This window comes from Trachymyrmex septentrionalis, unplaced genomic scaffold, assembly GCF_001594115.1.
Source record: "Trachymyrmex septentrionalis isolate Tsep2-gDNA-1 unplaced genomic scaffold, Tsep1.0 scaffold133, whole genome shotgun sequence".
Taxonomy (NCBI): Eukaryota; Metazoa; Arthropoda; class Insecta; order Hymenoptera; family Formicidae; genus Trachymyrmex; species Trachymyrmex septentrionalis.
Genome location: NW_017304472.1, coordinates 712,700 through 735,060, shown reverse-complemented (window position 1 = coordinate 735,060; position 22,361 = coordinate 712,700). Strand labels below are relative to the sequence as shown.

General features: G+C 34.5%; 1 protein-coding gene across 4 annotated transcripts in view; it reads right to left on the bottom strand.

Annotated features, from left to right (window-relative positions):
- Nucleotides 1-22,361, bottom strand: part of LOC108757168 (probable phosphoserine aminotransferase) — a 242,032-nt gene that overhangs the window by 64,373 nt on the left and 155,298 nt on the right. For all 4 annotated transcript variants that reach the window (XM_018501576.1, XM_018501574.1, XM_018501577.1 and 1 more), the window contains one exon: nt 8,499-8,668. In XM_018501576.1, coding sequence (XP_018357078.1) covers nt 8,499-8,668 — 170 coding nt within the window. The remainder of the gene's footprint in view (nt 1-8,498; nt 8,669-22,361) is intronic.

Below are 22,361 nucleotides of genomic sequence, written 5' to 3'. Positions count from 1 at the left end.
GTACCAATCAACTCCAAACCCGTTTCCAATGATCGATATAGTCACATCCAGGAAATTAATTTCATCACCCCCAAATTCAGAAGTGAATTGTAATCGTGGATGGAACGAGTTAAATTGTTCTACTATTGAGTCAATTCTTGATGGTTCAACCGCAGTACAAATATCATCCACGTATCTAAAATAAAATATTACGTCCAAGTTCAACGACATCAAGGACACCGTCTCAAGTCTCCTCATCACCAAGTCCGCTATTACAGGTGATAAGGGGGACCCCATAGGAGTGCCGTAACTCTGTTTATAAAAATTGTTGTTAAACGAAAAAAATGTGGAATCAAGAATGAACCTTATTGCCCCCACAAACTCCTCCCTAGGTAGAGGACAGTCTCTTGCAAAATTGACATACCACATGAGTTCAGAAACATCGAGTAAAGTCACTAATTGTAAGTCGTACTCTAAAGTAGCTTTTCCAATTTCTGAATTTTCAGAGATTTACAAAATAAATCCACCCCACCACTTTAGCGCGAAGTAATATGAGGAAAAATGGACAAAAAGTGGAACAAAATAAAACTACCGTACATCTCTCGTTGATCCAATTGTAGGATGTCATGTTTCTTCTCATTTAAAAAACAGAGACTTAATTATTTAGAATAATATTCTTCTATTAATCGATCATTTGGTAAGTACAAATTTTTTATTTTCTGTGATTATTCTAAACATTAGATTATATTTTCCTACATATTTAAATACATTTGAATTTAGAAAGAAAAATGTTAAAAAGAGATCGATTTTTGCCCAGAAGGTAAAATAAATAAAAAGAATAGCTGTTACTGTAGAAAATAATATTTTATTTCGGCAAACTATAGATTCCGACATTGTTACCTTAAAATTTTATTCTATACGTTCGGAAAATCGTTGAACATAGTGCTACTCTCTACTCACTTTTTAAGTTTATTCATACTTTATCCTATTTTACCCTACGAGTAGATTTCCAAACGCACCCTATCCATATAGCACAGAACGTTGAAAGAATGTTGCTGAGATGTTGCAATGTTGAATTTTGAAGTGTCAATGTTTTATCAATGTTGTATTTATATTGATTCTTCCACATTGATTATTAATGTTGCTGCAACGTTGAAACAATATTGTATAAATTGAACCATAAATTGAATTTTTATTGATTTTTCCACATCAATGTTGCTACAATGTTGAAACGGCATTGAATGAATTATATATTGAAACCTATTTTATTTTGTAAAAAAATAAACAAAAATAAAATGTCATAAAAATAAATAGAAAATTTAAATCACTTAAATTAATCTTTTAATGATTCTTTTCTAAACTATACAGTCTAATAAAAAAATAAGCGAACTTTTTGAATTACTCGATAACGAAGAGTCCTAGCGATATGCGGTTTGCAGTACTACAATTGTTATAATCTTCTGAGTAATTGAATTTTTAAAAATTGTTTACATCTCGTTTAGTTCAGAGTTATTGCTATTTGAGTGCAACGTGTTTTAGTGTTTATGACGATTTTCGCCTCGAACTGAATTTTTATATTGGGAACTGATTCTAATTTTGGAAACAAGGAAAAGTCGCAGGGAGCAACGTCTGAAGAGGCTGCAAACCGCTAGAACGCTCCATTGCCGAGTAATTTAAAAAATTCGCTTATCTTTTTATCAAATCTCTAATTTACGCGAGAATCGACCATGCGTGCAGAATGTTTGCACGTATGGTATATTGTTTGTGTTGACTGGTCCGATGCATAATATTGATTCGTTGTCTTTCTACATATCTATATGTCACAATTATACATTCATTAACATTCAGTGTTCGTGGATCATCGAAGTTGCAGTTCCCGTACGATTGCAGAGATTAAGCATCGTTGGGTGACGTACAAGATGAGTGACCACTTAGAAAAATAAGGAAATTAATTCCCAATAATATTTATTTTAATAACAAAATTGAATTAATTAATGTAAGAAATATATTTTTTATGTCTCACAGACATTGCAATTCAATTATTAGACGTTTCTGCAACGTTTCTGCAACGTCTCTTTAATATTGAATCTACATTTCGCGATATTACTGCAATGTTCGCAATGTTGCAAATCAACGTTTCTGAGATATTGATTCAATATTAGTGTGCTATATGGGCTAGCAGGAGGGGGGGAGGAGAGCAAAGTAAGATTCTACATGGATTTACAACTTTCGTTATAGCAGCAAAAATAATACGTTTTTTTTTAAACCTTTTTCGTTAATAAATAATGACCGATGGCTAAAACCTGTTGGAAGTTACTTGGGGTCATAGCCTTGACAACATATGTCAAGGTCAAGGTCATAGGCGGGGTTTAATCTTCTCACAATAATTACTAAAAATTAATACTAAAAATAGAAGCAACGCTTACTAAACAAAGTGATACAGACAAACTACTTGAGATTTACACTTCTTCTTTAACTGTCCTTCCCACTTTTTCTCCTAAACTTTCCCGGATTTATCCTCTCCTATCTTAATGGGTTTACGTGTCCTCCGAGACTTGAAGGTAACAATTAAACAGAATAAAAACAGTTCACAATATATTATACAATATATGAGCAGTAATAATTATTGGTTTATATTCAAGAATCGTTGCAGTATAATTTTTGCACAAGTAATAATATTTTTATTATAATAAAGAATATTTTTATTTTATTAACAGATTAATGTTTTTTAATATCATATATTTAATTTTAATATGAACCACATTTTTATTTTGATGACAAATTTTAAATTTCAGCGAATATACTAAATTATTATGGATCTATTCTTATTTTCTGTGCAGAATTTATGACTTCTTCTGTGTAACATTAAGACAGTCAAGACTGAAAAGTAACGTAATATTTAATGGGGGGATCCCGTTTGCTTACAAATCGATTGCCTACAGTATCGTTTGCCTACATCACTTTTGCTAACAGTTCGTTTGCACACAAAAATTATTGCCTACAGTTCGATTGCCTAGATGCACTTTTGCACATAAATAAAAATTTTAGAAACGGAGTTTTACCTACATTATTATTGCCTACAGCTCGATTGCGTACATGTATTATTGTCTACATACATCATTGCCTACAGCTCACAACCTTCCACGCGAAATGAGGGCCATCTCACACCAAAAAATGGGGTTAGAGTTAGATTTTTTTGGAAAAATATTGCAAGCGGACACTATCTACGCTGACACCCCACTGTTCACATGACAGATTTATTAAAAATATAAATTATTTTCTTACTTAACTTTAATTTTATATTTGTGCGCAAAAGTGCTTGTAGGCAATCGAACTGTAGGCAATAATACATGTAGGTAATCGAGCTGTAGGCAATAATAATGTAGGTAAAAGTAACTCCGTTTCTAAAATTTTTATTTATGTGCAAAAGTGCATCTAGGCAATCGAACTGTAGGCAATAATAATGTAGGCAAAAGTAACTCTGTTTTTAGAATTTTTATTTGTGCATAAAAGTGCATGTAGGCAATAGAGCTGTAATCAATAATACTTGTAGGCAAGAATACATGTAGGCAATAATACATATATGCAAAAATAACTCCATTTCTAAAATTTTTATTTGTGTGCAAAAGTGCATGTAAGCAATCGAACTGTAGGCAATAATTTTTGTGTGCAAACGAACTGTCGGCAATCGATTTGTAGGCAAAAGCAATCATCTCATATTTAATATGAGGGTTACATTACAACTTAACACATACACAAAAAATGAAAATTATGTATATGCATTCAGGATGCCAATTTAGTTCTTGTAAAAGAAGATTTGACGTAATTATATTGAAGAATTTAAGCGTATACAGTAATTAATTTTTCAAAGATCCATAAAGAATGTTAATTTAACTTTTTCGAATATTATTGTTTAATAACCAAGCAATTCTATTGTATTGATGATGATTAGATAACAGTCGAAATATCTATATATTTAATTTCATTTATTGATACAATCAATAAAATTTTATAATTAGAGAATTAGTAATTATAAAAATTGAGTATATAAATGATGTATGAAATGCACAAAATGGTAAGGCCCCAGCAAAATCTATTGCTCTAACGCCTACTAGAAAAGAAAGCAGTAAATTAGAGTTCTATCTATACAGCACAGGATTGCAAAATGATTGCAGATATATCTCATTGCAATGTTGTAACATTGCAAATAGACTGCGCAATGTATTTACAACTATTATTAATAATTCTTTTATTATTACTGAATATAATTTAAAGAACTGGAAAGGATACGAGTAGTAGGAGTCAAACGCAGAAAACGTCGCGCAAATAATATATAATATCTATGAAGTGAAACTTCTTTATTCACTAAAATGCGCTTACATGTTTCGGCTCACTTTTGAGCTCTCCTCAGAGACAACACAAACTAACATGTATAAACTGTGAATAAAAATTATCCTGTCATGGTGAGCTCCCCTACCTCGATAAATTAAATGACAGAATTAAACCCAAAGAGTGAAAGATAAAAAAAGAGTGAAAGAAAAAGAAAAAAGAAAACTGAACAAAGAAAAAGGAAATAATCGAAATATCGAAATAGAAAATATGAAAAACTCAACAAAAATCTTAAGATTATAATTAATTATCCCGAAAATAAGGACGCTCACCCTGATCACAAATAACAAACTATATCGCAAACATTACTATGAATTATTCAAAAACCGTTTCTCGACATTTTTTTTTGGCCAGTTAGTGTCAGACACAGTAAGTCACTTTTAGTTTTAGCTAGTATTATTGAAACTTACAAATAAAAAATTTCGTATTGGAACGTTAATCAATTCCATGAAAATGAAAGTTGGAAAGTAATTATGCCAGAAAGACTCATTACTGCATACGAACGACACTGACTAACTAGACGTGACAACAACCCAAAGCCTTTATAGCTTGTCTATCGAGAGATAGGCCTTGGGAAGCCCCTCTATATCCGTCAGCAAGTTGAGTCCGTGCGTCTGTCTCCTGCTGAATATCATCTCCAAAATCAATCTCTTTTTGTAGTGAGGCTCCTTGTCCAGTATTGTAACGTTATCCCAATCGATATCATGGCCTTCTTGTAACCGATGCTCCGTTATGACATTACAAGTAGAGGTTCCATATCAGATGAAACACCTCTTTTTAAATGAGTTTTTCATATTCTCTATTTTGATATTTCGATTATTTCCTTTTTGTTCATTCATTTTTCTTTTTTCTTTTTCTTTCACTCTTTTTGGGTTTAATTCTGGCATTTAAATTATCGAAGTAGGGGAACTCACCATGATAGGATAATTTTTATTCACAATTTATGTATGTTAGTTTGTGTTGTCTCTGAGGAGGGCTCAAAAGTGAATCGAAACATAAGCGCGTTTTAGTGAATAAAGAAGTTTCACACTTCATAGATATATTATTTGCGCGATGTCTTCTGCGCTTGACTCCTACTGCCCGTATCCTCTCCAGTTCTTTGATTTATAAGAAGTTTTGATTAGTATGATTTGTAATATGAATATAATTTGAAATGTAATTTATAATATAAATAAAAAAAGCGCAAAAAAAGAACTATTCAATATATATTATATTTTACATTATATACTCGTATAATTTTATATGTAATTTTATATAATTATTATATTTTATATGCAGATATATATATTTTTTAAAGTTTACGTAATGGACATATACAGGGTGTTACAAAATTAGTTGGCCAAACTTTAAGAACATATTCCACTCATTGCAAGGATGAAAAAAAGTCACAATATGGATTCGGAAATGCTTCCTTTCCAAGTTATTATATATAAATATTTTTTTATTTTATACTTATATTTTTATTTTTATTACAGAAATTGCTGGAAATGATTTCCTTCCGCATAAGTATAAAATAAAAAATAGATATAAGCATAAAATAACATATAGATACAAGTATAAAATAAAATATAGATATAAGTATAATATAAAATAAAATATAAGTATAAGTATAAAATAAAAAATGTTTATAACTTGGAAAAAAAGCTTTTCCGAACCCATATTTATATAATTTTTTTTTCATCCCTACAATGAGTGGAATATGTTCTTAAAGTTTGGCCAACTATTTCTGAAATACCCTGGATACATATATATTTTACACTTTATGTAGGTATGCCTATTTTATACATATTCTTAAAATGGAAATAATAAGAAACTCCATGCATTCTATTTCATTTTCTTTACAATATTCAAAGAATTTTTTTTAATCCAAATATTCCAAAAAATTATTAGAATTAATTATAAAGTTTGAAAAATTTTGTCGTGCGGTAGCAACAACAAATGTTTCAACAAACATTATAATTCCTAAATTAATGGAAATAATTGAATGCATTCAGAACGACATTCGCTCACTGAGCTTTTTCATCTGATTGGCATATTCCATTAGATCCTAAAATATAGACCAATCAGATAAAAAAGCTCACTGAACGCTCAATAAGCGGTTGTTGTTCTGAATGCATTCTGAATGCATTTAACAATCATATAATGTGTAATTGACATATGTTTCCATATGTTCAGCAGTTCATTACTCAAAAGCTAAAATATTTTTAATGTCTGTAACAATGCTGCAAAATTTGTAAAATCTTGCGCCGTAATATATATGTATTATATATTATTATTCCATTCCTAATACTACCTATAATGTTGCAGCGATATTATATTATATTATAGCGCAATCTGCAATATTCTTGCAACGTTTCTGCAATGTTACTGCAAGTTTCTGTGCTATGTGGATAATAATGAATGAGATCTGAGATAAAAATGAAATTGACGACAAATTGTACGCAAAGATAATACAAGATACATTATAACGAGTTACGAGATGAGTGTAAATGTACAAATGAAGAGAAAACGAAATTGATGAATACAAAATATATAATATTAAATACAATAACAGTAACAAAAACAAGATTACAATGTGAATTTTGATATATTATAGCCAATGGCGGTAACTAATGCGCAAAGAAGATGAGAGGCAGCGCAGTCGTAAACGAAATGCAATTAAGATAAAATGAAAATACTTCTGAAAAAAGTAAGAAACGAGATACTGTATACTGAGTGAAAAGAGGAAAGAGGACCGGATGGAGGGAGGTAGTGTATTAAAAATTTGTACAGTGACATAGGAAAATGGAACGTAGAATTTAGTTGAGTGATGGACGGGAAAAGACAAGAAATGATATCAAGTGAGATGGGTATCTCGAGAGTGAAAATTAAGATAAAAAATATTATGAAAATAAGAAAGGATATCACAACAAAGCGAAAAATAAAACAACAGAGATGGAATAAAACGTTGATGGATGTTTAATCAACTGGACCGAGTGAATAAAGGAGATACGAGTATATCATCATACTTACGAGAGTTGTAGGAAAAACGAAAGCAAAAATTTTTAATGCGTTGGATATAAGATAATTTTTGGGTTAAAGCAGGAGTGTAATGTTTGCGTAGTCTAAGAGGATAATTATAAGGAGTTAAGATATCAAAAATTTCTAAGCGGTAGTGAGAATGTGGCGAAACGGGTAAAGAAGACATATACTTGTATGAAGAAAAACAGCCTGACAGTTATCAGCTACATGATTACAAAAAAACCAAGAAGAACCAAAATGTACACTAAGAATTTTAATGTAGGAGAAACATGGAATAGGAATAGAATTGAGAGAGATAGAAAAGGATGAGAGTCAAGAAAGCGAGGAGAAAGAATCGGAATAAGCAAGGCAGATTTGGAGGGAATTAGATGATGCCCACTTATAGATGAAACAATGATTAACGACCTGTACATATACGACTTATACCTGTGCATATACGACTTATGTATTTTAAATATTGATAAATAGATATCATGTAATAACATCCTGCGTTTGGCCTATATGCTCCTTTATTATAAATACAAAATATTATAAATTTATATGTGATCCCTGTAAAAACTGTAAGTTTTTAACTTTTATATTTAAAAACATATGTGAAATACAAAAGGACCATTTTTGCTTCAACGTTGAATAACTCGATGAAAAAAAATCGTACGGAGCTTCGTGAAAAAATTAAAGATAAAGATTCGCTCTTTCGAATGATGTAAATCGCATTTGTATACAATTTTTAGTCCATTCCGTGGAACTCCGCAAATTTCGTAAAAAATTTTTAGATTTTATATCTTTATTTATGTTTGTGTAACTTCATAAAATCTCCATAAGACCGTTTTTTTAAGTAGCGATCCGAACAGTAGAGGTTTCTGTAAAATGCTTTTTCAAACATCCCGATACGACAATTTTTAACGAAGTTATCGTACAATATCTTGAAATTTGCCTATTTTTGCAGAGTGAACAAGTGTTGCGTTAATTTTGTTGCTCAGTGTAGAATGTTTTAGAAACTTTTTTAGGGTTTATTTTTAATTATACCTTGTATGTGTCAATTATGTATGATACTTGTGTATTTTTCATCCAGTTATTATAAAATTAGTAATGTAACCAATGATACTTACTGAAAAACAGGAGGAGTATTGTGCAAAGAATTATCATTCGCCATGATAGTAAAATTTAGCACTGTCGGACACACATCCATAGCACGACCAAGTATATCATTTCGTACGATTACTAATGTAACACCAGCAGGGCCAATATTTTTTTGTGCACCAGCAAAAATTACTGCAAACTAAGAAAACGCATAATTACAATATATATAATAGTTATGTATATATAATATAATAGTATTATATATTATATAACAATGATGTATTATAAATTAGTTGCAGAAAACCCACCATTATTAAAATGAAAATACGTGATATAAATATGGAAATAAGTTTTACTAGCTAATCTAATAATAACTAACCACACAGCAGATACAGTAGTATATCGGCGCTAAGTGGAAGCATAGCCTTAGCAATGTGTACCTTTACGCGAGCCAGCAAGTTGTGAGCTGAGGTTATAGGATTTTAATATGGATTAAGACTCCTGAATACTCAGCCAAGAACTCTGCATTGACGGTGGCAATCACAGAATCAGACGGCGGTCTGACGTGGCCAGTAGCCACACACACAAGCACGAACCCATGCCCGTGTGCTCTTCGACGCATCAAGAGCGAACAAGACAGCGAGCCATCGTTCTCGCTCTAGTCACTTGTTTCAAGCGACTAAAAATGCTTTCTCGGCAGTCTCGGCCGCTCGGCGATATCAGGGCAAGGGCATTATAATTAACATATAAGTTTTAATAAATTGTATACCCCTTCCATTAATTCAGAATAGTATAAATCATGTCAAAACGCAACAGTTTAGGAAAAATTTAATTTTTAAAATAATTCATGTTTTAAAATAATTCATAATACGTAGGCTGTTAGAAAAGTTTCTGCAAACAATATGAAAAAAAAACATATACAATTCGGTAAATGGCTTTATTGTTTTTCGAAGTATTTGCCTTTAAGATCGATACATTTTTGCATACGTTCGAACCAATTTTCGAAGCATTTTTTCTATTCTAAGGCTGTAACCTCAAGATATCAGTCTACGAAATGTTTCAACAGCTGCTTCAGGCGACTCAAATCGCTCACCACGCATCTTATTTTTAATGTTTGGGAACAAAAAGAAGTCATTAGGTGATAAATCAGGTGAATACGGACAATGAGTCATCAATTCGACATTATTACTGGATAAAAAAATCAACGGTTTGACGTGCTGTTTGACAGCTGGCGTTGTCATGATGAAAGATGATGCGACGATTTCAGTTTGTTCTACGCAATTCATTTATGACTTCTGGCAGACAAATTGTTGTATACCAATCAGTATTTACAGTCCTTCGATCCTCTAAAGCCACGGTTGTCACATGTCCGGTATAACCGAAGAAACAAGCAATCATTTGCTTGGCAGCACTGCGTGAACGAACAACTTTTGTTGGTTTCGGTTCATTTTGAAATATCCAAACAGTGGATTGTTATTTACTTTCGGGCTCATACGAATAGATCCATGTTTCGTCCCCAGTAACGATGTTGTAGACCAAATTTGACCGACCTCGGTTGAATTTCTTGAGCATTTCTTTGCTCCATTTAACACAAGCCTATTTTTGAGCTTCGGTCAAATTGTGTGGGATCCAACGACTGCAAAGTTTCCGTATGCTCAAGTGATCATGCAAAATCGTATGTATTGCTTTTATGCCTAAGGATGCCTGAATCTCGCAATATGTTATATGCCGATCTCACTCAATCATTTCACGCACAGCATCAACATTAGTGGCAACAGACGTGGATGGACGACCTTCACGGAATTCATCACTAAGAAAGGTACGTCCACGCTGGAATTCGGCAAACCAATTATAAACAGTCCTATTGGATAGTGCTTCATCCCCAAAAGCCAAATGAAGTCGATCGATGCATTAGTTAGATTATATTTGTAATCGTAAAAAATCATTGCCCGAAAATTTTCACGCGAAATTTCCATTTTCTTACAAAATAACTTCTTTTAAAATACTATGCAAAGAAAACTAGTTGGCTTGGGTACAAACTGTCAATTGAATTATAGGTTAAAAACGTCTAATGTTACGGATATGATAGTAGCAGAACGTTGGCGCCACTGGAAGTACTAGATTGCAGAAACTTTTCTAGCAGCCTACATAGGAATTTTAAAGCAACAAATATTTAAAAAAACCCATTCCGCTTTCCAATTGACAAATAAAAAATTATTTATATTTTCATCATATTATAATAATCATATTATATATTATAATATTATTATAATAATTTATAATATTACATATTATCATTAGTTCACATATGAATAATAAAAAAGAAAAATCATAATTTATAATATTATAATATTATAATGGGCTCGTGTTTATGTGTTACAGTGTCTCGCCACGATAAAAAAATGGCTGAACTTACAGAATAGAAAAATGACATTTTAATGACGAAATGTTTTGTGTTGCATGCCATTTCGTTATTATTTACTTAATTGTGACTCATCTCGTTTTTAAGACTTATGAAAGTTCTAAAAATGGACGAAAACTACAGTTATCTTGAAATTTTATACGTAAAAGTGTACATTTCACTCGTTAACAGCTGTTAAACCATGTGTTTCTACTCGAGTATTGGTTCACTTTATGTGCCTTTTACGACCAATTACTGACTATCAAGAGAGGAAAGGACAGTTTTCATCGATTTTTACAAATGTTTTAGTTATCTCATTATTTAGATTTATCTGGAGACATTGGTAGTCTCTCAACGCTAAGCCAAGCGCAACGACACTGCCATGGCTACTTTACTCAAGCCGGCGAATTGCGGAGGACTGAGATTATCATATCTCAATAAGGGCAGAACCGATCACGTTCTATGTATGTTTAATTGATAGCATACACTCCGGTTATATAGTGTTCTTATTTTTTTCTCTACATGCCCTACGAGCGGAGATATTGCGACGTAAAATAAAAATTTAAGACTTTTAATATAAGACACGTCATCATCGTCATCGTCACCGCTACGAAGTGGGGGAATGTCCTTTTAAAATTTTTGGCGCAAGAGACAAATGTGGCGTTAGCAATGCACGGTCACATTACACATGGTCAGCGAGTAACAGTTCTGCACATTTTACACATTCTACACTCTGCAAAAATTATAAGTTTACGCTCACGCGATGCGGAGGAGTTAAATAAGTGCAATTGTGGCTATATATAATATTCCGATTACTTCAAATGTGCAATTAACCCTGATTAATCACAAGTTTTCCCATAGGTTACTTTCATTAAGTCATTAGAAGTTTGTTCGCATTGCATGCACCATCATGCCTCAATATGTTGCTATCATAGCTCCTACTGTCTTCAATGTGCTCATTAGAGTAAGTAGGAACTATGGACAGGAGCACATTGGAGCATGTTGGAGCATGCGACGCGAACAAACCTTAGATATATACGTACCAAAATAACGTTTGTCATTGGCTGTCACTGATTTTAATTTACATTTTCGCTCTTCTGTGTGTACTATATTTACGTGGTCTGTTCAAAAAGTATCGCGAATTTTGAATTTCCGCGGGTTACGTATATTCGATTTTCGATTTTTTGTGGCGTTATGTTGGTACTTATGTCTCTCACTTATGCCGACAAGTTCGGCCATTTTGAATGTTCAGTTAATTTTTGACAGCTGCTTTGCTTGCACGTGTTTTGGCTCGTCTTCGATTTCTGCCTATTCCAAAAAATGGATCAAAGAATCTGTATCAAATTTTGTGTGAAAAACAAAATTAAGTGCGCGGACGCATTCCGAATGTTGACTGTGGCATATGGTGAAGCTACTGTCTCCTACAAGCGCATGATTAATCAACATGCTGAGAAGTGTTCGAATTCCCACTTGGGTGTTCTCCGAGTGTTATGTCATCCATGTTTAACATTCGGTAAACAAGAATGGAGTGATACTTCAATACACTCGAGTAAAATCTAAACATAATCTTAAAGATAATTAAATCTCCAGATAAATACGGAGGTCAATATGGTCAGAACACAAATGTCGTATATATAGTATATACAAAGGCGAAAATGTAAATCAAAATCAAAATGTACACAAAAATGAAAACGGGGCAATGTCCTTATGATGTGATTTCCAATCCACAGGAGTTTAGTTTCCTATGTTCCATGGAGCGGAATTTGCGAATGCGCAATCTAATGCAAGCCAATGATAAACGCTATTCTAGGTAGATCTAATGCGATCTATAAGAAGACTCTTGCAATTGGTTAGAGCTAATTGCACATTTCGCAAATTCCGCTCAATGGAATATAGAAAAACACATTTTAGCGGAACAGAATCGACGGAATGAAGCCACGACCAATCACAAACGTTCCGCAGTTCCGCATCCCACGGGACCACATCCTCAGCGTGCGCTCCCATGGAATGCGGAATATGTAGAACTGCGGAACGTACATAATAAGTCGTGGCTTCATTCCGCCAATTCCATCGAATCAATCAATCGAAATTCTTCTTTTCCATAGAATGGAAAGAAAGGAAAAATTAGTTAATTCGCTTATGCACTGTGCGTTATGCGTCATGCAAAAGTCTGTGCTGAGGCCTTATTTCTCTTGCAAATTCCACTAATGCTTGCATGTACAGCCAGTCACAGAAATATTGCAACACTTTTTTCCAATGGTTCTCAGAATGCAGCTTGCCTACCGAGCGATTAGTTCTTATTTATAGATCCATGAGTAAGAACCAATCACTCGGAACAAGCTGTGTTCCAAAACCCATCGAAAAAAAGTGTTGCAACCTTTTTTTGACTAGCTGTATATGTACTATACAACATATACTCATAAAAACTAATTTTGTCAAGTTTGTTTAAATGGAAAAAACTATCTCATACAAGCATTACAATAAAAAATTTCAATCTATCAGAAATCGGAATACATGGTATTCGATAGGTTGAAATCGTTTATTCTTTATTCCTAATTCCTTATTTCTTTTATGTTTTTTGTGCGCGAGGCCTTAATCAACATGCTGAGGCGAAATTTCACTGCTGTTCGAATTTCCACTTGGGTGTTCTCTGAGTGTTATGTTATCCTTATTTAACATTCGGTAAATAACAAGAATGGAGTGTTACATAGATAACATAGCACTCGGATTTTAAAAATCATAACTCTGAAGGTAATTAATTAAGTCTCCAGATAAATACGGAGGTCAATATGATCGGAACATGAATGTCGTATATAATATACAGAAAGGCGAAAATGCAAATCAAAATTAAAATGAGTACACAAAACATAGTCGGCAATGTCCCTGTATGTATATGTGATTTCCGATCCGCAGGAATTCATTTTTCTATGTCCCATTGAGCGGAACTAATGCGAGCCGCTATTCCGGTAGATTTAAAATAGAGAAATGAAAATTTTACTGCAGTGTATGCTTGCATCGCAATATTTATTATCGTCGCTATATATTGTAATATCGTCGCTGTGACCAACTTCTTAACTTGAATAGTCATCAACTTCAATGGATCACGATTCATGAGGCAGAGCGACACTTTTTTTGTCAAAATTTTATTTATTTTTATGCGAAAACGCATTGATTGGACGTATTTTCATCACTGTTATTAAGGATACCGTACAAATGTGGTCACATTTCCTCAACGACAATCTCAATATTATTTTGATAATCTAAACATTTAATTACGCGAAAATACATCGACTAAAAATATTTTTATCAATATTTAAGGTAACCGGAACCTAATATTATGTATAATATAGCTTTAGCCACAATCGCACTTATTCAACTCCTCCGCGATCGCGTGACTGTAACGGTAACTTCAACTTATAATCTCTGCAGAGTGTAAAATGTATAAAATGTGCAGCTGTAACGTCCAGCACAAATAAGCAACCCGTGCTGGGCATCACGTATTGCCATAACAACGGGTCTCAGGTCTCGCGTCGCGAAAATCACCAAAAAGTACACCCTGACGCGATCTATGAATCACCTCGCAAACTCGCGAAAGCGATGAATCACGCGTTCACAGTATGACAGCGAAACCAAACGAAAATTGTACCGCGCCTGCGCGACTGACTTAATTAAAATCCTTAATTAATGCAAATCCAACTAAGATCATAGCTTTCAGTAAAGACCAAACGAACGAATTGATAACCGCAATGATCAATTCGGAAAACCTCTTTTAAATACGCTCCCACGCGCTAACGATAAACTTTTTCAATTAATTAAAAAACAATAATTAATACAGTCGCAAGTAAATAGTACGGAAGCAACTCTCCTACAGACCCTTAAGACCCTCAAATGTCCAACGGAGATTCTAACTCCAACTCCAAAAAAACGCTTAAATAAATATGAGAAAAACCGTTGAAAAATTGAGCGAAGTTAACTCGATATCAGAAACCTAATGCATACAAAAATCTCCCGATTTGGGAACAATAGTCAAACCGGCAATTCAATCGAATGCGAACGTGCGAAATCAAAAGAGAAATCCCCTTCTTGGAAATCCCTTTTCGCCCTCGCCCGACAAAAATCTGCATTAATTAGGGAATAATGTTACGGGAATAATGTTATGTTACGTCCGGCGGACTCGCACGACTCTTTTCTTTCGTGGAGTTCTGGAATTCATCGAAATACTAAAATTTTTTTTTCTTTTCTTTTTTTCCTACACTAAAACTAAAGTGAGGAATTCGGTGTCTCCTCGTGAATGTCGCTTCGAAATCGACTAAATTAATAATAAATATGTATGGAAAGCGTAAGACCGGCGCCAAGATTAACGGTCAAGTCGGACGATTCTCGTGAATCCGTGATTACAAAATTCAAGAAACGGCACGCGACATTTAGGGGTAGATTCTGGGTGGTCTCGTGGCAACGTGCATGCATGCCTTCTTGGCGCACGGGACATGCGTTTTCCCATAAATTTTAAGATCATAAAATTTTGGAGGACACTTTCCCATACTATAGACTCCTGTCAACAACCCTTTCCTCCCCCAAGATCCTAACCAATCCGAGAGCAAAGAAAAATCCTACTACTAGCTAACGACACCTATTCCACCAATCCGAATCTGAATAACCGGAGACAATTAGTATAAAAATCGCGGTTCCGCGGGCCTCGGTGTCACTTTTCCTTGAGTTTTGGGAGACTACAGTTATCATGATATTTAAAAAGGCTTCAGCCCCGATTCTCGAAGTTTTTTTTCTCCAATAGAGTCAGTGTTAAAGAAACATCACCAGCCTTGTACATCCGGAGGACTTCCAACGATAAACATCTCAGTAGTAAGTCAGTATATCTCTAGTCTCTGGCTCCCTCCTCGCTTTATATCTTTCGGTAATCTATTTCAATATTTCATTTTATCTCTTTTATTATTCATTTGTATTATTTTATTTTTATTCTTTTCTTTCTTTCTCCCTTTTTGACCTCCTATGTACAAGAAAATAAAAACATTGTAATCCGTCCACGTTATTATTTCAATCTGTCGCCGTCGCCTCACGATAATTGTTCGCCCCCTGTCGACCAGTTGTTCGTGTCCGCTGACACTATCATCATTCAAGGAAAATTAGGCCGAACCCTTTCAAATCCACTCACCAAAACCTCCTTCTCTTTTTATTCTCTCGCTATCCTCTCCGAAACTCCTCCATTCTGCCACGATACTTTTCGCACGCACGCACGCACGCACGCACGCACACACACACACACACATTCATAAATGCGTACATATAACTCAGAATAGAGACCCAAAAATTGTATTATTTTTTTTATTTACTCGACAAAATTGTATTTATTTTTTATTCAAAAAATGTATCACTCAAGTTTGCTTTTTTTATTATTATATATCATTATTAAATTAACTTCTCAATAGTCTTTATTCAAATATAACCTCTCCTCATATTCTTTAGTTCTCCCGCGTTCCATGACCGAAAGTCAGGGCATACGGCCGTACTGGCACACTGACCCAGTCTAGGCCATTTAACTTATAAGTGCGCGCTGACTCGTGTGTCCGTTTAGCGGAGCACGAGCAGAGGTTTCCGTTTCGTCCTCCGTTCGACCCCCAGCTCGTTAGGAGCCTCAAGACGAAGTGCTTCCTGATTTGTGCTTCTTCCCTACGGCTCCCTTGCGGTCCGGAGTCTGGACACGACCAAATCGGTCTAATAATTCGGTTCCTTGTTACGTTCACCCCCTCAGCTCCGCATGCGCGTGGAGCTTGGACGTAACAATTATGTAAGATAAAAATCCATGGAATCTTTTAGAATAATGTTCCATTGGAGCCGAAGCGTCATTGGCTCGCCCCTTTTGACATCGTAGTTCTGAATTGTATATAAACAAGATCCTTCTCCCGAAGGGGCGCACTTCGTTTTTATCGCTTTTGTTAAAGTTTATTTTGAGTTTGCTTTTGAGAAAGTTTATTTTAAATCTTCTGCAAGTAACCCAAGATAGCCAGAATCGAGTAATATAAATTATTAGTGTGCGCGCCGCGTGAGGCTGCGAGCCTTTTATATTCTACTTTAATTATATTCCTGCTGCTTTCTTTCTTGTTATCATAATTATCAAATTGTAAAATTAAAGTAATTGTTAATTATTCGATTGTAAAATCGGTTTCAGTTCATTTGTTCGCTGTACATATTTGTCAGTTAAATAGTGTATCGAGATTCAATTAATATACATAATAATCCAGTTAATTTTCTTTCTCTTTTCATTTTTTTTTTCTTTCGATATCCCGAAGTGCCTAAATGTTATGTGCCTTGTCTGTGACGTCCTCTAAGTGTCAATGTGTGAGAATGCCAATTTAATGCAGAACGCGTTCTCGTGGCTTGCGCCTCCCAGCGTACCCTTCCAGACCGCCGACACTTCGAACGACGACCTAAGACCTAAGATAACGCACTGTTATAGCGCGCTATTTGCCGTTCCCTTACACCCCTTCGTGCTCCTCCGTCTTTATAAGTATTCACAAGCGCTCGGGATGATCCCTTCCTCGGTCGCCTGAGTGCTCGAAACAAAACACTGGCGATCATTCGAGCGGGGGCGCAAGGGTTCCTCTAGAGCTCCTCCACCGCTTCATCCCGACATTCGAATCCCCGTCGTTCGTCCCAATCTCAAAGCTGCCCACGCAAAGGAGAAGGAGCGTGGACCTTCTCACCTATCATCTTTCGGCTCTCTCATCCAAGGGCGCAGCTTACCTTCTCAATCCTAGCGATACCCCGACTCCGTGAGATTTCCGTGACATTCTCGCAACGCAAGCGTTAAAATAAACCGATAGCGATATTCGCAGGAGCAACAATGCCGTGTGTGAAAATTGAGACCGTCTTCAGATCGATCCGCATAATACGAGATAACAGGACCAAATAAAAAGGATCACTTTATTAGAAATCAGATAGCTATCATTTATTTTCTCCTTTCTCTGTTCCATATACGTACATTCCTCCTTTCCCCTCCCCCAATTCTCGTCACTCCGCATAACTATTTCCGCACGAATCGAAAAGGTCAACGGATCCTAACGCCCCGCGTCTCAGAACTCGAAATCTGGACGTGACACAGTGCTTGCAACGCTCGCTGACCATGTATGATGTGATTATGCATTGCTAGCGCCACATTTGCCTCTTACGCCAAAAACTCCAAAAAAACATTTCCCCCGCTCCGTAGCGGCGATAACGACGACGGCGGTTCTTAATTTTTTCTTAATAAAAGTTTCAGATTCCTATTTTGCGTCGCAATATCTCCGCTCGTAGAGCACATAGAGAAAAAATAAAAACATTTTCATTATATATCCCGAGTGGTCGCAATCGATTGAGCGCTTAAAATTTAATCGATCCTTATTGAGATCCGATAATCTCCATCTGGTGTAACTCGCCGGCTTGCATAAAGTAGCCACGGCAGTGTCACTGTGCGAGATACTATTGTACAATACTTAGCGCCGAAATATTACCAGTGTCTTCAGATATCAATCGACTGGCGATACAATAGTATGACGGTACACTGAATATTTGTTTCCTAATTTCTTTGCATCAAATTATTTAGAAAAAAAATTATTGGAAACATTTAATAAAAAAATTAAAATTAATTTATTAAAAAATCAGAAAGTTGTAACGCCATTCAGCGGAATTTATCTCACTGAAAGTGATTTCAAAAGACTAAACAATGTTAGTATGCTTCACGAAGCAGCGTTATTTTTAAGAAATGACATTCAACCGCAAAAAATGCCCGATGACATTAAAGTAAAACATCGATGGAGAGTGTTTGATACCGGATAGCCTTAATGATTTTTATTCAACGCTATTAAGTAGTACAAAAATACGACGTAAGGAAAAGAATAATAAACGATTGACAAATTCATTTGCACAAGACAAATAAATTCATTCATTTATGCTGTTTCTAATAATCGTATCAAAACTTTCAAACCTGTCTCACTAGTTTAGCCTTGAAGCTTAACCAGCAATAAAAATATTATGAACACCATAAATAGATATGGTCATTGCTGTAGTTATACTATTGTAGAAGAGTTATAAACAACTTTAACTGTTACTGCTCGAACTCAGGTATTTTCAGAAAATGTTGTATAATCTTCAAATCTGTGTACAAGATTGGCGTTTAACACTTTCGATTAGATTCATTGATACACTTACTGGTAAAGACACCTTGCACGACACTGTTGTATTATATTTCAGAATGTCGAAGCTGATGCTGTTCAACGTAAAAGCACAGTATATAGAGTAGCGCAAATCTCTGTCAGCATCTTTGATGTTAGTATTGGCCAAAGTAGAGTGCGCATGCATGAAATAAGTAAGTTACCTAGCATTGCCACGGTTCCCACCTAAACTTCTTTCTCTTTTCATCCTTTTTTTACTCTGTCAAAATTCCTCGCAAAACTCACTAGATTTATTCGCATCGCAATCTAACGAATTCGATGAAGTGAATAAGTGCTATTATAGGAACATATTGGAGCATATTATTGTAGAACATGTGACGCAAATAAACCTAATATTGCGATGAAATAATTTAAATTTTATGAAAATTAATATAAATAAATTGTAAATATATTGAAAAATAAAGAAAAAAATATAGAAAAATTAGAAAAAATATTAACTTAAAAATGTATATTTATATAAAAAAATGTTATGTAATTATATATCTATGAAAATATTAAGAGAAAGCTGATATAAAAGAAATTTATATACACATATGTCCAAAAAATAAGTTTAAAATACAATAAATAAAAAGAAATATTTCTTGTTCGGTTTTCTATGTTACTTTTGTTCACTTTTTCACTTTATCACTTTTTCACAAAATTTTTTAGACCAATCTCTCGAAATTTCTCATACAACATTTCACCAAATGGACAATACACATAATACTTCCCTCTAAATTTCTATTCTGAACCAGGTATGCTTAAAAGACAAATGTTTAAGTGGAATATTGAAACGCTTACTTAAATAAAGAGAGAAAGAGAGAGAGAGAGAGAGAAAGAGAGAGAGAGAGAGAAAGCAATAAAAAAAGGAGGTAAAGAGACGGGGCAATTTATTTATTTCACGTATGCGCACTCCATTTTGGCCAACATAAAATCAGGAGAATTGCGCTACTGTATATACTGTGGTAAAAGTATTATTGAAGAACAAGACACAATGTTGAAGAACATCCAACAGAAGAGAATACTCGGTAAAAAATTTTTCCTATATTATATGTATATGTTATATGTTTTTATATATGCAATAATAAGATTTTATTAGGACCGACATGAAATTAAACACTTAAATATAAGCATATTCAAGCCTATGACGGTCAAAGCTAGATCTTCTAAATGTTCAAATAATTCACAATGAATTATATATAACCTATATATGTACATGCATATATACCATATTTTTGTAGGTATTCAACAATATCACAAGTTAAATTAAATTTGACAAGCAATTAAGTGTTTAATTTCATGTCGGTCCTAACAAAATCTTATTATTGTTTATACACGCTGTCTGCAAGAAGCGTTATTGTTCTTACATATACTGATTATTGCGAAGAATATTACTAAGGCTTACTCGGTGGTCTAATGGCTCAGGACGCTCGTACGGAATACAAGAGATCCGGGTTCAAGGTAATATTTCCCGGCCGAGGTAATATTTTTTTTATAATAAATTTATTTAAAGTTTTTGAGCACATTAACACCCTTGTAATATATTGGGTATGTGAATATGACTCCGCCCTTTCCAATAGGTTCGCTAGTGTCACTGCTTACGCGTGTATATTAAAATGTCAATACTTGTATTCGATAGTACTTTGTGTCAGCTGTCAAACGCAATGTGTGACATACGGTTGAAGCGTAAACAACAAGTATTTTTATCGCATTGAAAATGTCGGGTTTTATTCCAAATAAACATCATTTGCGGGAAGTTTTATTGCACTAGGAAAAGTGCACCGGAAACTTATCATTTGCTTGTGGATATTTACGGTGAGCATGCTCCATCAAATACAACTTGCAAAGAATGGTTTCGACGGTTTAAAAACGATGATTTTGACATTGAGGACAAAGAACATGGAAAACCACCCAAAAAATTTGAAGACGCTGAATTGGAAGAATCATTGGCTGAAGATTGTTGTCAAACACAATCAGAATTGGCAGCAACATTAAATGTCGATCGATCAACTGTTGCAAAACGTTTGCGAGCAATAGGAATAGTTCAAAAAGCTAATAACTGGGTTCCACATGAATTAAAAGACAGAGACATCGAACGTCGAAAAACCATTTGTGAAATGCTGCTTCAAAGACAAGAAAAAAAAGGTTTTTTGCATCGAATAATTACTGGAGATGAAAAATAGATATATTATGAGAATCCAAAACGCAAAAAAGCTGGGTGAAGTCAGGTGAAGCCGGCCCATTACAGCCAAAGAAAAATATTCATTGTACCAAGGTTATGCTCTGTATTTGGTGGGATCAGAAAGGTATTGTGCACTATGAGTTGCTGAAACCGTCTGATACTATCACTGGCAATGTTTACCGACGACAACTAATGCGTTTGAAGGTAGCTATAGAAGAAAAACGACCAGAATGGGTGAATAGGCATAGCAAATTAATTTTTCAACATGACAACGCCAGACCGCATACTGCAAAAGTCGTGAAAACATATTTAAATGGACAGGACTGGGAAGTGCTACCCCACCCGCTATATTCGCTATAGCTCCTTCAGATTACTACTTATTCTGGACGATGCAGTCAGATCTTACAGGAGAGCGATTTACTTCTTACGAAAGCATCAAAATTTGGCTTGATAATTGGATTGCCTCAAAAGACCAGGACTTCTTCATGCAAGGAATTCGTAAATTGCCTGAAAGATGGGCGAAGGCTGTAGCTGCAGATGGAGCATACTTTGAATAAATAATTATTTCATTTTCTAAACAAGCAAATGTGTTTTATTTTCACAAAAAAGGGCGGAGTCATATTCACACACCCAATATATCGGATTGAAGATTGAGAATTTGCTTGTTAATTTAATTTAACTTGTGATATTATTACAGTAGTTTAATTGCGTTTGATAAAGTCCGGAAAAATTTCGGCACGCAGTTTGAATAACTACAAAAATATGATATATATGCATGTACATATGTAGGATATAAATAATTCACTGTGAATTATTTAGGCATTTAGAAGATCTAGCTTCGTTTGTCACAGGCTTGAATATGTTTATACTTAAGTGTTTAATTTTTATATGTGCTTTTTATTATACAGAGTGTCCCAAAATATTTAGAAAGATCCTCTTTTTGCAATTTTCGGAATAGTATGCCCAATGAGCAGAATGTCTTAAATCGATGCATATTTCATATATAATTATATATGTGATACATGCGCGCGCGCGCACGAACGCACGCACGCACGCACGCACACACACACGCACACACGCACGCACACACACACGCACACACACA